Source organism: Pan paniscus, chromosome 10 (genome assembly GCF_029289425.2).
Source record: "Pan paniscus chromosome 10, NHGRI_mPanPan1-v2.0_pri, whole genome shotgun sequence".
Lineage (NCBI taxonomy): Eukaryota > Metazoa > Chordata > Mammalia > Primates > Hominidae > Pan > Pan paniscus.
This window is the reverse complement of record NC_073259.2, coordinates 23,846,661-23,872,049: the sequence shown is the minus strand read 5'-3', so window position 1 is coordinate 23,872,049 and position 25,389 is coordinate 23,846,661. Positions and strand designations below refer to the sequence as shown.

At 36.1% G+C, this 25,389-nt stretch overlaps 1 protein-coding gene across 1 annotated transcript in view; it reads right to left on the bottom strand.

The window, feature by feature from the left end:
• Positions 1 to 25,389, bottom strand: part of PIK3C2G (phosphatidylinositol-4-phosphate 3-kinase catalytic subunit type 2 gamma) — a 385,996-nt gene that overhangs the window by 216,622 nt on the left and 143,985 nt on the right. The window contains exons 17-18 of the mRNA XM_003816540.5: positions 11,796 to 11,889; positions 8,789 to 8,883 (exon numbers count right to left, since the gene is read on the bottom strand). Of these exons, the coding sequence (XP_003816588.3) occupies positions 8,789 to 8,883; positions 11,796 to 11,889 (189 nt within the window). The remainder of the gene's footprint in view (positions 1 to 8,788; positions 8,884 to 11,795; positions 11,890 to 25,389) is intronic.

Sequence of the window (25,389 nt, the reverse complement as noted above, 5' to 3'; positions counted from 1 at the left end):
AACGTATTTTAATTTCAATTCTTCAATCAGCTTAGGTAATTGTCATTGGAAAAATCACTTAACATGTTGAGATCCCTTCTGGGATAGCAGATGATCCTTCAAGTCCCATTTGACTTCAAAATACTGTAACTCTATGAATATCTGTTAGTGTATTCCTTTTGGATGCCAAATTCAAATATTATTAGAAGATGAGAATAATTTCTAAACAGAATGCCTTTTTGCCAACCATATTTTTTGTTGGCTAGAGCAAAGTCAGTCTGATTGAGAAACAATAAATAATTAAACACTATAATACTGCTTTTCAGGGACTTAACCCAAATCCCTAGTATAAACTATGACAGTGGGGAACTAACATTATTATAGGGAAACCAGATTACTATCTAAGGAAGCAGTGATGTAATTGGATGTGGTCATTATAATGAAAAATTGCTGGACAGTGGATTAGGAAGCTCAGTTCCCAAAGGCCTGGGTGGGTCCAAGTTTCAACATTTGAGTTCATTATGTATATACATAATGTTCATTTCCATAACTCTTCACTTTTTCTTAACAAAATAGGAGATTTTGAGGGAAAAATGATTTAAACCAGTGAAACATTGATGCTGGAGCTCTTTTCTTGGCTTTTGACTTGATTTGTGGTAGAAGTTTGTATAAGATTCTATTTTCATAGGTATTTATTAGCAGTAATAAGGCTTAAATGACACCAAATTAATTTAAAGATTGTATGGTATTTTAAAAATCTTTTTATTAAAGGAACTACATAAAATCTCTATTGCATAAAATAGAAACAAAACAGACAAAAACAACTGTTCCTGTATTATGCCTTCACTGGAAAACTATGCTAATGGATTTTACAGATTATTGTGTACAAAGGAAACCTTGTTACCGCTATCTGCCTCTTTTTCTTCAGGTTGGTTGGGATAGAGAACAGTTACTTTTGGTTTAAGCAAGTTGTTGAAGGTAGGGATTCTATCCTGTGTATACATTTCTGAGGACAACAAAGTGGAAAGATGATTACAGCAGATCAATATTAAAAGTCAGTGAGACATATCTTTCCCTAACAAAAGATGAAGCAATAATTCATCATTTATTACATTGTAAAGGTAAAAAAATAAATTAGTTGCAAAATAATGATTCTCAAAGGTAAAGGGCTGAGGCTTTAAAGCCCCCTATGGATTCTGTATCATGTGTGCTCTATTGCTCTGCAAGACCTCCCTGAAGTACAGCTCTTTCCCCTTGCTTCAGGGAGTGTTCCAGACATCAAAGCAGAAAGAGAGAGCATTTACCTCCTTTGTGTATTCATTTGTAAGCCTTTATCAGTATTTAAAACTGACAGAATGGGAGCACACAGACTTTTTTATTCACTGGATGTCTGGCCTTGCCTCTCTGCTTTTATTTGGAAAAGGTCATAGGCAAAACTGTAAAGTGGACAAAATTTGTTGAGTTCCCTCTCTCTACTCTGTCCCTGCCACGTGGCCAGTGGGCTCTTTCCTCCTGCCTGGATGCTAATGTTAGCCCTTGAGCTTCTTTAAGGCAAGGATCATCCTTTGTTTTATCGTTAATCGTTCAACAGTGTCCATCATCTCTATGTTTGTCACATTAATGAAAAAATGATAAACTAATTCCCATAATCATTAGGTTCAGAATATACATATTTTCATATTAGAAGAGAACTGCTGGAAGAGAGCAATACTTAACCTCAAGGAGTGACTTGCAAATGAGAGAATTTCAGGCATTAGGGGATACGTATTGTGGAGAGGCGGGTGAGAGAGAAAACTGTGACTTTGAATCGCATGATGCCAAATTTCCACATCTTTTTGCTTTATTTAAAGTCATCTGTGACTTGAGAACTTGCCCCCAAAATTTTAGATAAAAGAGTTTAGGGAGGATTATTTTTTAAAAAATGGACATATTTTTGGATGATCTCAGTTTTATGGATAGCATATTAAAGTCACAGGATATGGTCATTTAATACCCTGTACCAGAGACAACATTGGCTTAATTCATTTCGTGGTTTTCTCAACTGGTACAGAAGATGCTGCTCCATCGACTTGTTCTTAGGCCCTAACTCCTGTCTTGGTTTGTCCTGGACTTCTGCTCACATTCTCCCTCTTCTCCAGTTTTGGTTTCACTAGTGATATCCATTGCCTCGTTTCTGATCAGGTCAATCTCCTGGAATTGCTTTAGCCAGGCCAGCTCTTAGTTGACCTCTGAAGCAGCTCTCCTCCACCCCCTATCGACATAAGTCTGCACATGCACAGCTGAGTCCAGGAAACAATCCTATTCATACATTGAATAGTAAATTATTGAATGTCTATAAAGTGCCAAGTACTGTTCTAGGTACTTGTGATATATCAGTGAATAAAGCAGAAAAAAGATCCTTACATTGATAGAGCTTGCAAATGGGAGCCTCACCTCAGGTTATCCCCATACTTTGAAAGGAACACTTTGAAGAGATTTTTGCATTAGGTGCCTTAAGTGACACCTTATAAAAGGAGCTGTGTTATAATATGGTTTCCTACCAGACAGTTTTTCATTCCAATTGGTTCTCTCTTGGAGTTTGTTCAATCAGACTTGGTAGGAGGAGTGGGAAAGACTGCAATACTGTTGTTCTACCTACGATGTATCCCATAGCATACTGATGCTCCAGTTTCTAAAAACACATATTTAAATTTTTATCTTCCATAAGAAATACTTATTGTAGGTCAGGTTCTCTAGAACAGGGCGTGAGGCAGAATTTCACTGTTTGTGATTTACTGAAGAAGTGCTCTTCAGGAAAAATCTTGTGAGGGAGTAAGAGCAGAATTATAGGGAAGGGAAAGGAATTAACAAGGATGAGATCTCGGGTCAAGTCTAACCTTGATCTGATTTATGGGGAGGCTCTGGAATGTAAATTATATCTTAGAGATTTTCCCACTTCGTAGGCCAGGGGGCTATGGAATCAGAGGCTAATTCTCCAGAGAAGGGGCCGTATTTTGTTAGCAGTCACTGCAGCAGATGGGAGTGGGTGCAGCAGCCAGGTAGAGGCGCACAGCAGTGCCTTTGACAGTGCCCAACTTCATATTCCCTGAGTACCATGGAATTTCCAGTACTGTGTGTGAAAATATTGATGGCCTTACAGACATTTCTGTGGATTCATAATTTTTAAAACATTTTTTGAGTATCTACTGAGTTTCAGATACTGTGCTCGATTGGTACATGGAAGAGTGTGACATGATTGCTGTCTTGAGCTACTCTGTGGACTAAGAGGGGGAAGGGACAGGGCAGCAGTGGTGTCAAGGGAGTGTGATATGATGTCTGGCAGAGTCATGAACAGTATGCTGTTTGACATGATGTGGAAGCAATACTTAATCCCAGATGGTGGCTGGGAGAGGGTCAGGGAAAGCTTCCTGATGATGTGACATCCTAGGCAATCGACTCAGAGCCTTCATAAAGTCTGTTATATTATTTTCCTGTGGCTGCCGTAACAAGTTAACACAAACTAGTGATAACAGAAATGTATTCTCACAGTTCTGGAGGCCAGAAGTCCAAAATCAGGGTGTAAGCAGGGCTGTGCTCTCTCCCAAGGCTCCGGGGAGAACCTTCCTTGCCTCTTCCAGCTTATGGTAGCTCTAGGCATTCCTTGGCTTGGGGCTGCAATCAATGCCTCACTTTTCATGACCTTCTCTCTGTGTGTGTCTTCTCCTCTTCTGCCTCTCTTTAGGTCACTTGGCATTGGATTCAGGGCTCACCCTGATAATCCAGGGGGAACTAATCTCAAGATCTTTAATTAAATTCTATCGTCAAAGATCCTTTTTCTCCATAAGGTTACATTCACAAATCACAGGTTTCTGAGGTTAGGCTGTGGACATATCTTCTTTGGGGCCACCATTCAACTCAATACTTGACTAGTGGTTAAAGTGTTTCCTATTCCAAATGGAAAGGGGCACTACATTTAAGCTTTTGTAGTTAATTGTTACATAATGGGGGAGGGGCCTCCTGGGCATAAGCTCCAAATGTTATGGTTCCCATTTATAGCCACCTTTTAGGATGCAAACTGTGAGGTAAAGCTTTTAAATTCAAACACAAAGCTTCTAGTTAACTCACTTGCCTTGGAAAATAGGGGCTATTCATCCTACATTCACTCTTCCAGTGGAAGAGACTCTCGTGAGCCTAAGTCAATTTCACCTCTCAGAAAGGCTACCCACAGTGATGCCAAGTAGTCAAGATGGTTTTCATTCCAATCTTACTTATTCATAGCTCAGTATCTGGTGAGGCAACTTTCTGATCACTGATAGTGACAGGTGGAAGTTGTGGAGCAGGGACCGCTGTTGAGGATATATAGAGTTATAGGGCTTGGTGAATCATTGGTCATATTAGTGAGAAACAAGGAAGACCTCAAGACCTGTGTGAGCAAGACAGGATATTTAGTTCAGTGTTGAATATGGTGAATCTGAGGAAGCAGTAATTCATCCACGTGAAAAAAAATCTCATAAACTCATGACTGATGGGTTTCTAGTTTTTTTTTTTTAAATAAGACTTTTTTTTTAAGGAAAGATATTTTGAGTATTTTTTTTTCATGAATCGTGAGATGCGAGCTGCATCTTTAAAGTTTTAACACAAACATTTTGCACAGAAGCAGTCACTCCCTAAATATGATGCTAGGCTTGAGCTATTTTTTTAACTCTGATATATTTTAAATATAATTAATATTATTTTATGCTTAGTGCATGTTGCCTGATTCTTAATTTTTATTTGTTTTAAGGGGATGTAGGCATTTTTGAATCTCCCCCATTAGAGGATCAGGAACAATAACTAATAGGTCATAGGCTTAATACCTGGGTGATGAAATAATCTGCACAATAAATCCCCATGACACACGTTTACCTATGTAACAAACCTACACATGTGCCCCTGGACTTAAAAGTTAAAGAAAACTCCTTCCTGTTTTTATTTCTCTTTTTTCATATTCTTACAAACAAAGCTCTCAAAACAAACAGTCCATTTATAATTTATATTCTTTTCTATTCCTTCTTAGTTTCTCCTTGAATCACTGAAAGGAAAAATGGGCTTGATTTTTTTTTCCGAAAGGATGAGAATTATACACAAAAAAGCTTCCCTTCCAACCTTTTTGGAAACAGTGACGTAATTGTGTTTACATGAATTTGCAAGTATGACATTGATTTACCACTTTGTGTGCACCCATTGTTGCCTTTCAAATGACTCCACTTTTCATACAACTTTAGCAAATGAAGAACTTACTGAGGTGGTCCAAGTATTTTAACAATCGTTAGTCAATTAGAACAAGTCTTTAATATTTTATTATATTTTTAATATATTTTTAAAACTTTTTTTTTTTTTAACGGAGTCTCGCTGTTGTCAGCCCAGGCTGGAGTGCAATGGCGCGATCTCGGCTCACTGCAACGTCCCGGGTTCCAGCAATTCTCCTGCCTCAGCCTCCTGAGTAGCTGAGATTACAGGCGCCCGCCACCAGGCCCGGCTAGTTTTTGTATTTTTAGTAGAAATGGGGGTTTCACCGTGTTGGCCTGGCTGATCTCGGACTCCTGACCTCAGGTGATCCACCCGCCTTGGCCTCCCAAAGTGCTGGGATTACAGACGTGAGCCACCACGCCCACCTAAAACATTGTCTTTTATATATTTTATACTTTATATATTTTTATATTTTTGTTCAAATATTAAAATAAAAATTGTTATCTGGCTATGTTACTTTTTAAATATGCGTGCATTTTAATAATGCATGCAAAAAACAGTAAAGTTTTAAGGGAATTAAACATTGAGTTTAATGGAGTCCTACATTTAATATGAGAGCAGAACACCACAAAGTGTATCCCCTTAACTTTCCTTTGCCCCAAAGTAGCTTTCTGAAAAACTGAAGAAAATAAGACTTCATTCAGAGCTTTAATAAGAGTCTATTCATGGAAGGGCCTCATGCCAGTCAATGTATCTTATGTTTTATTATAGTAACATGCTAAAGGAATTGTTCTGCTTTTTAAATTAGGCATTTAAAATGAAAATAAGCATCAAATCAAACAGTCTCCGACCAAGTTCCTGTGTATCTTCTTTGCTACATCTTCTTGAGTGATTTTCATGAGAAGAGTGATCTCATTATGAGTAACATTTCTTGAAGCAGAAAAATATGACACTCCAAAATGATATTGACTTGCTGTTTTCCTGTTATTTAGTGGTCTTAACTATCAATCAAAGCAACTAAATGATGCCTGTCATACATTCAGGAGAGTAAAACATAGATCTAATTTTATCCTTAGGTCATTGAAACTTATAATTGTTAAAACTTTGTCCTATGAAATTAAAATTGAATCAACAAGGTTAATAATACAAAGAAAAGTAGGAAGAACAGTATGCAAAGAATATTATGTTCAATAGAATCAAGTGTAGGTGATAATAGGATAAATCGTTTTTTGAAAACAGGATTGGAACCAAAATTTGTTTTTAATAAGTGAGTTTTTAACATTAGAAGGATTTTATTCTTAACTCTCAATTATATAATCACACAAAAAAATCAATGTTTCAGGAAAACACACTTAATCCTAACATAAAATTCATGTCACTTATCACAAAGTTAGATAGTCAAGTGTATAAAGGAGAAACAAAACAGAAATAGTAATTTTAAACCACATGAGACATTGCAAAGAATTTTTTTGTTAATAAACAACCCATAAATACTTTTACATACTACATTTCAAATATGATGCATCTATGAATAATATGATAAAGGTCATAGTGTTGAAGACTTTAAATTCAAGGTCATCATGTTGAAGACTTGAAATTAAATTCAAGGTTGTAGTGATGAAAAATTCAAAGTCAAGGTCTTGATGATAAAGACTTTAAATCCAAGGATATATTGTGTAAGAAAGGACAAACCACTAGCATTCAAGTTATTTATCCAATTAGTTCTCTGTGAGTACAAAATATAAGAAATCACTAAATAGATTGGCCTAATTACAAATTTTGTTTCATTTATAAATAACTCTTAACTTCAGGAAATCTTTTCACAGAATCATTCAGTCACATGGTATCTATCTACCCTTGTGTAGGTATTTCTGCTACACTTTAAATCCTTATTCAAAACAATTCTCTCTCCATTTCTCTATGTTTTTAAGTATAAAATATTTTAAAAGGAAGAAATGTCAGCTGGGCTTGGTGTCTCACACCTGTAATCCCAGCACTTTGGGAGGCCAAGGCAGGCAGATCATGAGGTCAAGAGATGAAGACAATCCTGGCCAACATGGTGAAACCCTGTCTCTACCAAAAATACAAAAATTAGCCAGGCGTGGTGGTGTGTGCCTGTAGTCCCAGCTACTCGGGAGGCTGAGGCAGAAGAATTGCTTGAACCAGGGAGTTGGAGGTTGCAGTGAGCCGAGATTGCACCACTGCACTCCAGCCTGGTGACAAAGTGAGACTCTGACTCAAAAAAAAAAAAAAAAAGAAATGTCTGTCCTTTAGCTAGAGGAAAAAAGCAACCCATTTCCTTCTTTACTTCAAAAACACAAAACAAACCAAAACAATCCAATTCCTAATGTAATGTCATACAGAACACAGGGCCTGGAACAATATTTCATTCTGGTTTTCCTGCTATATGCTGAGAATAATTTAGTTATTTACATTATTGAGAAATCTATTTAGCAGACTAGAATCATCCCAATGCTTCCATCAGCAGAAGGCTTGCTAAAAAAGGCACGAGCAGTGGCATCTACGAATGGGAACATCAAAGACTCTACTCTCTCTTTCTCCTCATCTTCTTCTGATTCATCCATATCTGCTGAATCATCATCAGCATCATCATTATCATTTTTTCTCCTCCCCCTCATCTTTCTCTTCCATCTCTTCATATTCATCAGGACCCATTTCCAATCACACTATAGACACCCTGAACGTTGGACATGCCATATGGAATTGGAGAATGGCAACATTAAAGATATTTAAAGTAAAGGAAATGGTAGGTATAATACCCTTCCATACATCGTGGTGTTGTAGAGAATGTGGTACAGCTGCTCTAGTCATATACCCAACCTGGGCTGATGACTGGAAATTCACAAGCTAATCCAGGTCCTTGAACTTCTTCTACTTCACCTTTAGCATTCGTTAGTCTCCACTAGCAACCGTCCAACTGACAAGCCTTCTCAGGAATAGCATCTTTTGACAATCTTAATTCGGTATGTGAAGAAATAGTGGGGTGGATGTACAGAAGCTAAGTTCTGGCAGAAACGATGGGGAAACTGAAATGCTAATATCCTCAGGTGTTGCTATAGAAATTCTGGCATCTTATCAGTCAGTCTTATTTCTTCTAATAATATTTCAAATTTATGCTTTGGGAAAAGTTTAGTGCTCTAGAAATTTTCAACAGAATGGGTATACATTAGCCTTTGGATCTTATGGTTTATAACTAATATTGCACAGAAAGTATTTTTATACCACATGTTCTTCCAAAAACATTCAGTCTCATAACTAGATTTTACATTAAAATCTTCAGGGAGTAGATATACAAATTGCACTTGTCATTTAAAGCTACAAGAAAGGCATCATTCATATTTGAAATTCTGTTTGGATTTAACTTCCTGATTAACAGTAGCAACTGTCCAACTGGTAGATTTTGAAAATGATGACAAATTATCCTCTTAAATAAAAATGACATTGACAAAGACTCAAAACTGCCTGAATTTTATGGTCTGTATCAATTATAAGGTAAAGAAATCTTCTGCTTCCTCTAAAGCTGCCCCGTAGAGAAGTTGGCAATTAAAAAGGCATCCTTGCCTGTTTTAGTTAATCTTACCAGTAAAGACGATGGGCAACCTGGATGCTCTGCAAGGAGCGGTGGAGTAGAAGTTGCACTAAAGGACTCTCAAGGTTCCATTCAAACTTGACAGCCTGAAGTAAGAGACACAATTACTTTACTTCTCAGTAACAAAATTATAGCAGAATACAGAGGGACTTCAGAGGCTTGAGAAAAGACTAGAGAAAACAGCATGCATATTTTAACAAAATGCTAATAACACATTCGATGATTTTATGAGTCGGTATATGACTAATAACAAAACACATATACATTACACCATTTGGATTTGTATAGTCTTGCTTCCTTTCCTTGTATATGGATAAGAAATAAGGGCAGGTGGTTGGTGGAGTTCAACCATGTACCAGGGGAGAATACTGACACAAAAAATTCTGGATTATTAAATACAATATTATTAAGCCACAGATATTTTTTCCTATTTGGAGATGAAATTAATGCACATTCAAAGCCTTAACAGAAATCATCAACTGGTGTATCATTATTAACCTCCAGGCCTTGAGGTTTTGCTTAAAATTTCAAAACTGACTGTTACTACCATAACTCAGTCCCAAATCCTTTCTTTCATCTCCACTGTGAACAACTCTTAAGTTTTTTAGGATACTCAACTGGGTAGAAAACAGAGATAACAGTGGCAGCCCCCACTATCCTTAGGGACCTAATTTAGGGCTTCATCTGTTCTCTGCAGGGACTTCACTGACAGCACTCTGTAGCTGAGCTGCTATCATCATCCCAGGAATCTGAATATATGAAAATGAAAACCAGGTTCTCATAAAAATGCTCATTCCTGCTTGAGAGACAAAGCTTATATCTTTAGTTGTTTGATAAACCATTTAAGTCTCTCTCTCTTACACACACACACACTCTCTCTCTCTCTCTCTCTCTCTCTCTCTCTCTAAAAGCTTCAGAGTCTAAGCCAGGCTTTATACCACAGTACAGACAGCAGGAAAAAATGAGTACAATATCCAGTCATACATACACTTGAAGAAACACCTCAATATGCTAGCCATCCTCAAGAATGGGAAAGTTTATAAATTCCTAAGATGTGAGGGTGTTGAAGATGAGTTCAGCAAATTTGCATAAACTCCTGATGCTGTCTGACTGTAGAAGGACAATAATGTGTGCTGTCTTAAACTGTAGCCATGGCACCCTCTCATTTACTTGCTACTGCTGGACTGACTAGGTCATGGGTTTTATTTATGCCCTAATAGTGAGCATATTATATGAGCAGGAGGTATGTTTCAGAATTACCTACATGCTTGCCTTTTTGGATGTCTGCCCATTATTTCTTCTTGAACCCAGTATCTGTTTGTTACCCCTCGCTTCCAAGCTTCCTGCTTTACTCTGTCCACTGATACAATTTCCCCCTAAATCCCGCCTGACCATCTAGAATGTAGACAATTTTTCTGGTGAATACCATATTATCTGAAGTGGTTTGCAGTAACCCCTGGGTGTGGGTCTTATTTGACTCTTAGCTATGAACTGTATCTTCTGTTTTGTTACAGCCTTAGGGTCCTTTCTTACAGCTTTAATATAGACTGCATAATTCTAACATGATAATACGTAACAAAATAGCATGATTCCAGAGAACAACCAACAGGTTAGGATTTTTTTATGTGTTGGAAAGTTTGAAATTCAAGGTAGAGTATAGAAGTCTAAGGACAATGAGTGTTTTGAAATTCTTCCAGTGTTTTTTTTTTAAATTTTCTAGTCACATTGTCTATTTCTTTCCATCTCAGGACATTTTATAACTTTCCTTTTTAATCATAACATAGTTGAAACTTTAATTTTGCCTTCTGTGTATTTGCTGTGTTCTAGATTGTGTGCACACCGTCTTATACATTTGGATTTGCGGCAATATGGATCTCAATGACGTTTCTGATGCCAAGTGTACTTACTCAGATAGAGACTTTCAAATGAGTTTAATGTCTACAGACTTTTGTGAAAACGTATTCTCCTGAATTGGGCTCGAAATAGCATGTTGCCATTACCCATGAGTCATGAGATGAACGGTAAACTTGTAAGTTAGATTAACCCTTATTTTCAAGAAAGACTGGATTGTACTCTCTGGTACAGCTATTTCTAAACCAGCTCTCTTTTTTAAGGAGAACTTCAGAGAAATTCATAATCTCTGTGCAGTCATACTCTACTAAAGTTTATTAATATAGGCTCCTTCTACCAGTTTCCAGTCACTTTTCAAAACCTGAGGCAACTGACATTCAAACTAGCTGTAACAACCTGACCTTTCAGATAAAAAAAAAAAAGCTGGATTAAAAACAAAACAAATCATAAAAACCACAAGTTTAGATCAATTTAGCTGTCAGCATACAGTCATCCTGGAAAAATCAAAAACAACTTACCTTCTATTCTATATCTATTAGATACTCTGTTATTTACATGGTCATGTGTGGCATGTTTAATTTACTTATTTATATTTCATCGTATTCAGACTAAATCAGTTTTTGCTTACATTTCTAGATAACTTTATATTATTTTCTAAAATTACTCCAACATTGTGATATTTGATGATACTAAAATATACTATTTGGTGGCAAAATTTGGCTATTAGAAATTACTGTGATAAAATTTATTATCAATATTATAAGCCTCTAAAGAAGTGCAAGAAACTCATAAATTATGAAAACCTGCCTAGCAAATGATTATTTTCTACATAACATTTATTTCATAATTTTTATCATTTTATATATACATATTTATAAATTTGTATCATGAGCATGTCTATTTTTTCATATTCTAATTAATAAATGAAATCATTTTAAAAAAATTTTCCTTTTTGGAACTAATGTATTTTGAAATTGTAACAATTTCAGCTAGAGAATGTCTTCATTACCCATGTTGACATCATTTAGTCCCTTGGGTGGCCAAATTGCAATGTCACTTCTAGATAGACTATTGTTGATTCATTAGGAACCTTTTAGAGATAATTAGTTAAAACCCTGGGTTTCCTTAGCAACTCTACTGTTCTTACCTGAACTAGCTGTGGGAGATATTCCAGTAGTTCATCATTCAAGAGGTTGTCTAATTGTTGAACTGCCACTTTACGAATTTCTTGATCTGGAAAACTAATACACAGTAAATATATCCATTAAGCTGTTAATGGTAAGGAATAATGCATAAGACATGTCAGGGAGAACAGAGAATGAATTCTACCCCCAGTGCATAAGGTAAAACAATTATCCCACAATCGATTAAGGTAATAATAGCACCAAATAATTCTTATTTTTCCATATTCTATACTCTCGTGTGGACTGCAGTAGAAAATCCTTTCAACTAGACTTTGGAAATGTAGTTTTAAGTCTGATTCCTGCCAGCTTTCTTATCTATAAAATGTGGATTTTGGATAATCTAAAATCTTTTCTAAAGTAGTATGAAAATCTTTGCTTCTTGTTTAGCCAAGCATTTGATAAATAAGTTATTACCAACTGGAAATCTGATTATATGATTAAAAATGGGATCTAATATTTTTAACCAGTCTTAGCCAGATCTTACCACAAACCAGAAATCTAAAGTTCTTTAGAATAAATAAACAAAAATAATTTAATACAGCTAAATCTTACTAGACCGTGAAGTTATTGAAAGAAACTGTGCCTTATTCATTTTTGGATGGCATTTGCCTGTTATAAGATTTAGCACCCATTAGGCACTTCATAAATGTTTTTTATTTAAATAAATTTGTGAAGGTATTTAGCATTTGAAGTCCTGTTCCAAAGACAATTTATCCTGAAACGGATTCCTCAAATTGTCATCTTGCTCCATCGAAGAAATAGATTCAATTATCTCAAAGTTCCTGGGAAGTGCTTGGAGATAATTTTGGCTCCATATTGCTTTGATATTGATTAGATATTACTAGGGCTTTGGTAAGAAGAATTAATTTTAAAGAAACAATTTTTTAGAAAAAAATTAACAAGCATAATTTAAAACATGAAGGAACTGCTTATAGTAATTTATTTACAAATAAAAACAAACCAGAAATTACTTTTGTAGACAACTAACTGAATGCTTTTCAACCAGTCAGGTGAGGGCTCTAAAGATTGGCTTCCAGTAGGAGGTTAGAAAACTGTAAAGTCTTTAATGGTCAGTGTTTTCTCAGCATATCAGGTTACTGAAGGGTTAAATGGGAACTATGCCGCCATGAGTCAAGTAAACAATGGTATCAGATAACTCAACTGTCCTTGATGGCAGCTTCAAATGGAATGCTAAGCAAGTTACATATTTTTTCTTCATTAAACTGAGCATTTTAATTGCAACAAGAATTTTACCTATAAGGTTAGTCAGTCAAAACTCTTATTTCTGACCTGCAAGTACATTTCCAGTATTTTTCTCCTGTTGAACATTCTAGCAACGAGACCTACTGAGAACTGCGGTCCAGACACATTTGGTGAAGTATTGCAAAGGTCGGAAGATCTCAGCATAACGTCATGCACAGGTGGAGGGCAGAAAGAGTGCAATTAAAATGCAAAGCTAGAAGCAGTTCAGCTTGTTTTAGTACATTAAGACTTTAGATTCTCCTAACTAAATGTGATTGACTCTAATTTATTGCTCTCAATTACTAAACCATTTGTCTGAAACTTGTAGACATCAAGGTCAGTGTGAGGACAGTTTGAAGTCTTGGAGGGAATAGTTACTAGGTAAGTTTTGTTGCCTAAGTGATGACTTGTTAAGTTAGCTATCAGTCGCCCATGCTTCCCTGTGTGACTATTTTACCTTATTGATAGAAATGACAAAAAAGGAGTATAAAAGGAACATCACAACAAAACAATGCTCTTTGGTGAATGCTATATCTTTAACTATGTGTTTATTTCCACTAGAATGCAAACTCCAGAAAAGCAGTAAATTTTTGTCTGTTTTGTTCATAGATGTGTCCCCAATGCCTTCAGATTTGTAGGCACTCTCTACATATTTCTTAGAAGACTGTTGAACCTGAACTCATTGTCGTTACACCTAAACATCTTTACTACCAGCCTTCCTCACTGTAGTCTGTGTTATCACCTTTCTCCAATTACATAGACTTAAAATGTTAAAGGTAATATTTTGCCCCTCTTTATTACTTTTTTCACCTTTCCCATCTGATGGAATTCTATTCACCCATGAACTCCAAGCTCAAGCATCAATTTACCTGTGAAGCTGTTCCAGCAATATTTTAACACCCTGTGGAGTTGATAACTCCCTTCTCTATAAAATTCTATATTATATACATCATTGAGGGCAGGCTCATTTATTTATGATTCCCTAGCCCAAGCGCAGTTGAATAAGTTTGTGGAATTCCTAGTATTCTCTTATCTTTACATCTAATCAGTTGCCGAGTTCTGTTGATTTTTCTATCCTAATGGCTCTAGCCTTTAATGCTTGCTTTTAATTTCTTCTGCTGCTGTCTAGTCTAGGCCATAATTACCTCATGCTAGTACTAACATTTTTAATAGTAATACCTTATCAAATCCCTTAAACTATTTTATTTGTCATAAAACATTAAATGGTTTTCTATATCTAATAAACCTCCCTTTAGTACACACTGCGATCTAAATATTCAAGGCTAGCAAAACACTCTAGATTGTTCTTCTACCATTAATATTCACTGAACCAGTCTGGCTCATTGATATATTCTACTCTGAAAATGCATGTGCATTTTCACCTTTGTGCACACTGTAACATCTGCTGGAAAACCCTCCCTTAGTTCTTTAAGTTCTAGTCCTCCTTCAAAATGTAGATCAAATTCCCTTGAAGGTGCCTCTGTTAGTCCTTAGTAATCACTTCTCTGAATGCCAAGGATATTGACTGGTTGACTCCCACTTAAGATATGACAGTGTGTATTAGAATTTATCTTTTTACATATGTGTCCTTATTCCTCAACTACTGACTAATTCAACTGAAGATGAGGATTGTTCAATGTTTTCTTTTTTATTGCTAGGATTTAGCAACTTCATATATGGTTGCAATGAATAAAAATGCATTGATCATGACGATAATAATTACAAAAATACTACTATAAAGTCAATTTTATTTCCTTCTGTGTTTTGAGATAGTTTCCACTGGTTGCAATAGGTTTAATTTTATAAATACCACTCATATAAATTCCAGATCTTTTTTTCTCTCCGTCAAAAGCATAGGAGAAAAACAAGTCTGAAGGCAGTGAAAGAGAGGGATGTACAGGCATACCTCAGAGATATTGCAGGTTTGGTTCCAGACCACCACAATAAAGTAAATATCACAATAAAGCCAGTCGCACATTTTTTTTGTTTTTTTTTAATGTATGTAAAAGTTCTGCTTATACCATACTGTAGTCTACTAAATGTGTAATAGCATTATGTCAAACAAATCATTAAATTAAAAACTTTTATTAAAAATACTTTGTTGCTAAGAAATGCTAACAATAAACTAAGCCTTCAGCAAGTTCTAATCTTTTTGCTGGTGGAGGGTGTTCGGTCCATGTTGATGCCTGTGGACTGATCAGGATGGTGGTTGCTGAAGGTTGGGGTGGTTGTGGTAATTTCTTAAAATAAAGGCAACAATGAAGCTTGAATCGATTGACTCTTTTTCATGAAAGATTTTTCTGTAGTATGTGATGCTGTTTGATAGCATTTTATTAACAGTAGAACTTCTTTCAAAATTGAAGTCAGTTCTTTCAAGCCCTGCCACTGCTTTCTCAATCATGTTTATATAGGATTCTAAATCCTTTGTTATCATGTCAACAATGTTCGCAGCATCTTCACCAGGAGTAAATTCTATCCCAAGAAACCACTCTTTTTTGCTCATCCGTAAGAAGCAACTCCTCATCCCTTCAAATTTGTCATGAGATTGCAGCAATTCTGTCACATCTTCAGGCACCACTTCTAATTCTAGTTCACTTATAAGTTCTACCACATCTACAGTTCCTTCCTCCACTGAAGACCTGAACCCCTTACTGTCATCTATGAGGATTAGGATCTACTTCTTGAAACTCCTGTTAATGTTGATGTTTTGACCTCTTCCCATGAATCACCAATGTTCTTAATTATATCTAGAGTGGTGAATCCTTTCCAGAAGGTTTCCAATTTACCCAGATCCATCCAAGGAATCACTGTCTATGGCAGCTGTAGCCTTATGAAACATATTTCTTAAATAATAAGACTTAAAAGTCAAAATGACTCCTTGATCCAAGGCTTCAGAATGGATGTTTTGTTAGCAGGCATGAAAACAACATTAACCTCCCTATACATCGCCATCAGAGCTCTTGAGTGACTGGGTGCATTGTCAGTGAGTAGTAATATTTTGAAAAGAATCTTTTTTTCTGAGCAGTAAGTTTCAACAGTGGGCTTAACATATTCAGTAAACCATGCTGTAAACAGATGTGCTGTCATCCAGGCTTTGTTATTCTATTTATAGAGTATAGGCAGAGTCGTTTTAGCAGAATTCTGAAGCACCCCAGGATTTTCGAAATAGTAAATGAGCATTGGCTTCAATTTAAAATCGCCAGCTGCATAGTCCTAACAAGAGAGTCAGCTTGTCTTCTGAAGCCTTGAAGCCCAGCATTGACTTATCTTCCCTAGCTATGAAAATCCTAGATAGCATCTTTTTCCAATAGAAGGTTGTTTCATCTATATTGAAAATCTGTTGCTTAGTGTAGCCACAGTCTTCAATGACCTTAGCTGGATCTTATGGATAACTTGCTGCAGCTTCTACATCAGCACTTTCTGGTTCACCTTAAGGTTACAAATACAGCTTTCTTTCTTTCTTTCTTTCTTTCTTTCTTTCTTTCTTTCTTTCTTTCTTTCTTTCTTTCCTTCCTTCCTTCCTTCCTTCCTTCCTTTCCTTCCTTCCTTTCTTTCTTTTCTTTTCTTTTTTCTTTTTGAGATGGAGTCTTGCTCCATTGCCTGGGCTAGAGTGCAGTGGCGCAATCTCAACCCACTGCAACCTCTGCTACCCAGATTCAAGTGATTCTCCTGCCTCAGCCTCCTGAGTAGCTGGGATTTTAGGCGCCCGCCACCACACCCAGCTAATTTTTGTATTTTCAGTAGAGACGGGGTTTCACCATCTTGGCCATCTGGTCTTGAACTCCTGACGTCATGATCCACCCACCTCGGCCTCCTAAAGTGCTAGGATTACAGGCATGAGCCACTGCGCCCACCCAGCTTTTTTCTTAAACCTTATGAACCAACTCTGCTAGCTTCAAACTTTTCTTCTGCAGTTTCCTCATCTCTCTTAACTTTCATGAAATTGAAGAGAGTTAGGGCCTTGCTCTGGATTAGGCTTTGGCTTCAGAGAATGTTGTGAGATTTGATCTTATATCCAAATCACTCCGACTTTGTCCCTTGAAGCAATAAGACTGTTTCACTTTCTTATCAGTCTGTCTTCACTGGAATAGCACTTCTAATTTCCTCCAAGAACTTTTCCTTTGCATTCACAATTTGGTTAACTGTTTGGCACAAGAAGCCTAGCTTTTAGCCTATCTCAGCTTTCAACATGCCTTTCACACTATGCTTAATCGTTTTAGGCTTTTGATTTAAAGTGGAAGACATATAACTCTTCCTTTCACTTGACTACTTAGAGGCCATTGTAGGGTTATTAACTGGCCTAGTTTCAATATTGTAGGGTCTCGGGGAACAGGGAGGCCTAAGGAAAGGGAGAGAGACAGGGAGCAGCCAGCAGGTGGAAGAGTCAGAACACACACAACATTAATGGATTAAGTTCACTCTGTACTGTGGGTGCACCTTGTGGTGCCTCAAAACAATTGCAATAGTAACATCAGCAATCGCTGATCACAGATCACCATAACAGATATAATAATAACAATGATACTTGAAATATTATGAGAATTTCCAAATGGGACATAGTTACACAAAGTAAGCACATGCTGCTGGAAAAACCTCACCGATAGATTTTCTTGACTCAGGGAAGCCACAAATCTTCAGTTGTAAAAACACACTATCTGTGAATTACAGTAAAGTAGAGCACAATAAAGTAAGGTATGCCTGCATTTTTCTTTCAAAAACAGGAGAACAAAAAATTAGTAATACAGTACCTATATAGTCAAAAAGGAAAATTGTGTATTTGTATCAATATATGCAAATGCTGGGAATAATTTTTTGCACTTTAATGGAAAGGGATGTCTCTGTTTATTTATTACTATTGCTTGAAGTTCAAGAAGAAGCTGAAAGAGAAATAGCTATAAAACTAACCACATGACATTCTGAGATGTGACTAAGGCCTAACTTGACATTAAAGCATGTCCGAACATAGCTTGCATTTGACTATTTTAGGAAGTGTTGGCCGCATTAAAAATGATGCCAGCAGTACTGCTGAAGTTCCTGCAACATGGGCTCTTTCATACTTGTTGGCAATATAGGTCAACATGTATTAAAACAAAAACAAAAACAAAATTTAAGTGTGCTTATTTTTTTGATCTATCTATTTACCTTTTGGGAATTTATTTTAAGAATATGATGAGTGACGTGTGTGAAGATATGTATGTGTATGCAAACAAAATTGGGAATAATATAAATGTCTAAAAATTAATAGTTAAATTAAATATGATATAACTATGTGATGGAATATATGCATTCCTTAAAAATAGTAAAAAAGTTTAATGAAATAAAAATACTAAGAGCCATTTTTTGTAGTATAATACCATTTTTAAAATATGTATATGTTTCTCAATATGATTAACAAAAGATGAGAAGGATGAAAACATTAATACCAAATATCTGAATGGAGGTGTCATAGATTACTTTAATTTTCTTTTTTAAGCTAAGTTTTAAAAAGTTTTTCAAATTTTCTATACGAAAGTTTTATTAATTGCTAAGAAAACGAATAATACTTTTTAAAAGTAAAGCTTGTCCAACTAGTTAATGAATATATGTGAATAATTACGAACTCATGACTAACACTAGAAAAAAGCTTCAAATCATATGCCCTTTTAAGAGTATACATTGTTGCGTGAAAGAGCAAGCATTCTACTTTTTAGTTGACTTAGAATTTTCTTCTAACATAGAATACCTCTGGAGAATTTATGCTTAACTTGATACCTTTTCAAAAAGGGCTCCTGAACTCAGGTATAGATCGATGGACAAATATGTTCCACAAATCCTGGCATTTCTTTTCAGTGATATTATCTGAAATTATTTAAACACTCTTTTGGGATATAGTTGTTGGCATTTCATGCTCAGTAACTTGATCCTCAATGAGGTGAGGGCTACCCATTATTTCTCTGACTTTGGTGTGATATTTACAGACTGAAATGTCATATGTAACAGAAAAACTACAACCTATTTTGAATTTTCCACAAGCCAGGTTATCCTGCTTTATTTGATTTGCTTGAAAAATGCACAGATAATTCCTGCATATCATACCAGGAGACACTCTTTAGCAATTCTGCTAACCTTGGAACTACTAATTACTATTGAAGTGAATATTACACTTTGAGTATGGGACAGAAACAAAGTACTGCTAGGAGATTCATGAGGCTGATGTCAACTAGGACCTTAATTACATTTATAAGAAACTTCCTTATAATCAATCATAAAATGGATTATTACAATGTAACAAATGGACATCTGGCTTGAGATATAAAAAAGATAAAGGTCAGTAAAATTTCATTATTTCTTGGGAAGCAGATCATGTAAAGCAAAAGAAATTTCCATTTATTATGAAAAAAATATTTCTTAAAATTAGGCTTGACAAGAATTCATGTACAATAATCAATTCTTTAAGGTAGTTCATTATTCTCTAAGTGTTCACCTAAGCACTTTATGTTACTTAATTTATTTTCCCAAGTGTGTCTTAACAGGGAGGAAACACAAATCACTCTGTCTCTCTGTTTCAGGATTTAATTGGCCTCCAAGTTGAGCTAACAATTGAGTCTCTGGAATCTGTTAAAGGACAAGATCTCATCGCTAAGATAAATATAACTCTGTACATTAACCATTAAGAAATTATCTACACTTGAACATGGGCCATTGTCCAATGAAGACACTGAGAGACAAAGAAAAAAATACTCTATGAAGGCTAAGATTGTAAGGGTTAATAAGAAGAATCAAAGACACGTGGCTAAAAACTCAGAAGGTGGAAAAGGTATAATTAAAGCAACTTCATGATTATTTTCAAAGGAACTTCAGTGAAATAGCAACTCTATATCTTGCCAACAATGTAGGGCAAAACACAAAATGGAGGGCCAAGCAAAGGATTAAGTTGAAATGGTAATGCTTACACCTGCAGGGAAGAAAGAGCACCAAGTGTTTAGGTAACTCTCCAGCTCAAGGTGGAGGTAATAAGTGACCAATGGTTAGGATTTGTTGTACAACAGTGGCCTTTTCTAATGCTGGGTATCAGGACATTTTTATATTCTTAAAAATTATTGAAGACTTCAAAGAGTTTTGGTTTATGTGAATGATATCTATCAATAATTATATTAGAAATAAATTCAGGACATTTAAGAAATATTTATCAATTCATTTGCAATCACATTAATAAACCCATTTTATGTTAACATAAATAATATATTTCTGAAAAGAATATTTCCAAAACAAAGACTATTTGGTGAGATTAGTAATATTGTTTTACATTTTTGCGAGTCTCTTTAACATGTGGCTTAATGAAAGAGAGCTGGATTCTCTTACTGCTTCCACGTTAAATCTGTTGCCTTATTTTAAATCATGTGGCCCCTGGAAAACTCCACTCTACAGTCATGAGCAAATGAGTGTGACAAAGGCAAATGGCATCTTAGAATTATTATGGAAATAATTTTAGCCTTGTAACACCCCTATAAGCATTTGGGGGATTTCAGACCTCACTTTTAGAACCTCTGATGTACACAGCACAGTTTGGCATGGATCATTGTTATGTGGCCATAAGTTAAGGAATTAGCACTTGTGGTCTGTTTCTCAGCCTGTGTTTTCTCTGGGCTGAAATTATCTGTGAAGTCATCTGACCAACATTCAGACTTGGGAATCGTCATTACTCTTCTCTTTTCTCAAACATTTACAGTCCCTCTCATCTCAGAGCACTGTAGGAATATCCAGAGGATTTAGGCAAATGTCAGTAGGGCCGGTGGAGTCATGAAATAAAATTTCAACAGAAAAATATATTTTTCAAGTTCTTCCATTTGACAGTAAAAAAACCACTTCTATTCCTTTTTTAGATTTTCTCCCCTTATTGTTTTTTTCACTTGTTCCTCTTTTCTAGTTTGAAAAGGATATAGGGAAAATATCTTACTCAAAGAACTTTTGAAGTGATGGGTGAAAGCCAAATGCGATGTAACAAATGTCAACCTTTTAAAAAAGCAACTTTGAGTAAACTGAAAAGCAAAGAAATCTGAGATCAAATTTAAGTGTAATGGAAATGTCAGACTTCAGAATACACAGCAAGAATTCATGCAGAATATGCCATGAGGCTATTCACAGCTAAAAGCCCCAATGTCAGGTTAGAATTAGAAAATCATCAGAAGTGCAGAACTGTTTCTCCAACAGATTTTGAGTCTGATGACACACTCAGCATCAGCTTGGAAGAAAAATGTCAATATGAATATCTTTGCTATTTTTCTAGTACTAAAAATGATCAGATGTGACAAGAATTTTTTTTTCTAGCAAAGTGGTGAATAGGATTTTTAAAGATGATTGTAAATGTCTATCTACTGAATAATTCATGTTCTTTCAAGGAGTTTTATATGGTTACAGAATATTAGAACCCAAAGAAACTTGAGACCTAGTTTAATCTCCTTATACAGATGAAAAAACTCAAACTCGGTGTATAAGCAGTTTTCCCAACACCATTTGTTTGTGTCACTGAAACTATCATCCAAATATCCAAAACACTAGGCCATTAAGCTTTCTACAGCACCCCTAGCAACGACTTTTCATTTTTTTGACTGGATATTTTTATATATGCTTATATAAAAATCACAAGATTATCTTGGGTATATTATTTATTTTATTGCATTCTAAATGGATCAATAAAGATATTTAATAGTAAGCAATGTAATCTGTCTAATTGGACTGGGACATTGGCCCAGTCATGATATAACAGGAATAATAATGAATCTCAGACCCAAGGAGACATGGAAGCCATACAGAGATATTTCCTGATGGATAGTATATGGACTTGCATATAGAAATTGGGAATTAACTAGATGGTCATTGTATTAGTGAATTAAAATTGCTATTTACAATTAAAAAGCAGTTCTTGATTTCGCTCCTCTTATATAATTACAAGTTGATTTTACATGTAGCTAATCTTAAAAAGTCACTGTCATAAAGCCAGTAGTGTACTGAAAGCACCATGTAGATATTATGTTTGGATGCACTAAACATACACATTATATGTAAAAGTAACGTGATGCACTGAAAAGGATAGAAATTTTGAGTTTAAACATCGAGACTGTTCTTTTATTACCTTATGTTCCCTCTCTCTGAGCAAATTCATCTATATCTTTCACTTAATTCACATCCTTCTGTGGATGATTACAAAACAAATTGGAGTCTCTAGCTTAGACTTTTTGAACAACCAAATCTGTAAATGCAACTATTTCATAACACCTCAAAGCCAACGGATCCTAATCTGAAAAATAATCTTTTTTTTTTTTTTTTCTGAGATGGAGTCTCACTCTGTTGCCCATGCTGGAGTGCAGTAGCGCAATCTTGGCTCACTGCAACCTCCACCTCCTGGGTCCAAGTGATTCTCCTGCCTCAGCCTCTTGAGTAGCTGGGACTACAGGCCTGTGCCACCATGCCTGGCTAATTTTTGTATTTTCAGTAGAAACAGGGTTTCACCATGTTGGCCAGGCTGGTCTCAAACTCCTGACCTCAGATGATCTGCCAACCTCACCTTGGCCTCCCAAAGTGTTGGGATTACAGGCGTGAGCCACTATGCCTGGCCTGAACAATAAGGCTCTTCTAAAATTTGCTAGTCAGCTAGTGTGCCCCATGTTAGTGAATGTTTCTATTATGACCTACTTACATAAGACAGAAACATAGAACTGAGCCTTGATATGGTTTGGATTTGTGTCCCCACCCAAATCTCATGTTGAATTGTAATCCCCAGTGTGCTGGAGGTAGGGCCTTGTGGGAGGCGATTCACTCATGGGGGCAGATTTCCCCCTTTAGTGCTGTTCTAGTGATAGAGTTCTAATGATATCCAGTTGTTTAAAGTGTGTGGTACCTCTCCCCATCTCTTCCTCCTGCCCAGCCATGTGAAGGTGTGCCTGCTTCCCCTTTGTCTTCCACCATGGTTGTAAGTTTCCTGAGGCCTCCCCAACCATGCTTCCTGTATAGCCTACAAAACCATGAGACAAACCCCTTTTCTTTATAGATTACTCAGTCTCAGGCATTTCTTTATAGCAATGTGAGAACAGACTAATACATCCTTGACACATCTCTTTTTCACAGACCCTCTCCATTCACTTCTGCCATTTTCACTCCCATTTTCTCATTCTGTTCATTTAATTACATCATTGCTGCCATCTTCCTAGGATGACTGCCATTCTCTGACACCTAAACTACTTCCATTGCTTCCTAACAGGAAGCTTATTTTTATTTTTTATTTTTTAAATTATACTTTAAGTTCTGGGGTACATGTTCAGAACAGGCAGGTTTGTTACATAGGTATACACATGCCATGGTGGTTTGCTGCGTCCATCAACCCATCATCTACATTAGGTATTTCTCCTAATGCTATCCCTCCCCTAGCCCCACACTCCCCAACAGGTCCTGGTGTGTGATGTTCCCCTCCCTGTGTCCATGTGTTCTCATTATTCAACCCCCACTTACAAGCGAGAACAGTTGGGGTTTGGTTTTCTGTTCTCATGTTAGTTTGCTGAGAATGATGGTTTCCAGCTTCATCCATGTCCCTGCAAAGGACATGAACTCATCCTTTTTTATGGCTGCATAGTATTCCATGGTGTATATGTGCCTCATTTTCTTTATCTAATCTATCATTGATGGGCCTTTGGGTTGGTTCCAAGTCTTTACTATTGTGAACAGTGCTGCAATAAACAGACATGTGCATGTGTCTTTATAGTAGAATGATTTTATAATCCTTTGGGTATATACCCAGTAAATGACTGCTGGGTCAAATGGTATTTCTAGTTCTAGATCCTTGAGGAATTGCCACATTGTCTTCCACAAAGGTTGAACTAATTTACACTCCCACCAACAGTATAAAAGCATTCCTATTTCCCCACATCCTCTCCAGCATCTGTTGTTTCCTGACTTTTTAATGATTGCCATTCTAACAGTCCTGAGATGGTATCTCATTATGGTTTTTATTTGCATTTCTCTAACGACAAGTGATGATAAGCTTTTTTTCATATGTTTGTTGGCTGAATAAATGTCTTCTTTTGAGAAGTCCTTCACCTACTTTTTGATGGGGTTGTTTGCTTTTTTCTTTAAATTTGTTTAAGTTCTTTGTAGATTCTGAATATTAGCCCTTTGTCAGATGGATAGATTACAAAAATTTTCTCCCATTCTGTAGGTTGCTTGTTCACTCTGATGATAGTTTCTTTTGCTGTGCAGAAGCTCTTTAGTTTAATTAGATCCCATTTGTCTGTTTTGGCTTTTGTTAAAGACAATCCTAAGCAAAAAGAACAAAGCTGGAAGCATCATGCTACCTGACTTCAAACTATACTACAAGGCTACCATAATAAAAACAGCATGGTACTGGTACCAAAACAGATATAAAGACCAATGGAACAGAACAGAGGCCTCAGAAATAATGCCAGACATCTACAACCATCTGATCTTTGACAAACCTGACACAAACAAGCAATGGGAAAGGATTCCCTATTTAACAAATGGTGTTGGGAAAACTGGTTAGCCATATCCAGAAAGCTAAAACTGGATCCCTTCTTTACACCTTATACAAAAATTAACTCAACATAGATTAAAGACTTAAACATAAGACCTAAAACCATAAAAACCCTAGAAGAAAACCTAGGCAGTACCATTCAGAACATAGTCATGGGCAAAGACTTCATGGAAGCTCATTTATTTTTGCTTTCCTCACCAAATCTATGCTTCACTCAGAAACCAGAGTGATCCTTAAGAGATGCAAATCTGTTCAAAATATTCTGTTACTTAGAATCATTTATGCCTTACTGTTGCTACTAGCATAAAGGCCAATTTGCCTAACTTGGTCCTGCTTTGGAAGTCCTCAACATGGTCTTCTAGTTTGACCTTCAAATGTCAGTTCATCTTAAATCATATACTCCTCCCCTGGACTTCAGCTACACTGTCTCTCTTCCAGTTTCCTATGTGCAGTTCCTGTCTCAAGACTTAGTCATATTTAAGTTCTTTCTTCCCGGAAAATCCTTCTCTTAATCTTTCCCTTTTGTCAATTCATTCCCAATTATCCTTTAGATTTGAGCTCGAATATAACTTCCTTAGGGAAGACTTTTCTCCTTTGAAGAAAGGTTTGGTTCTTTTGTTGTGTGTTATCATAGGATTATGTAGCTTTTATTCAGAGTTGTGATAACAACTGTTGTTTTACACTCATAATTTGGTAATGGCCTGTTATCTACCTCCAGAAAATTGCAAGACCATGAATAAAGATCAGGTTTCTTTTTGCTAGTTTCAGGGCCTAGCAAAGTGTCTAAGGTGAGT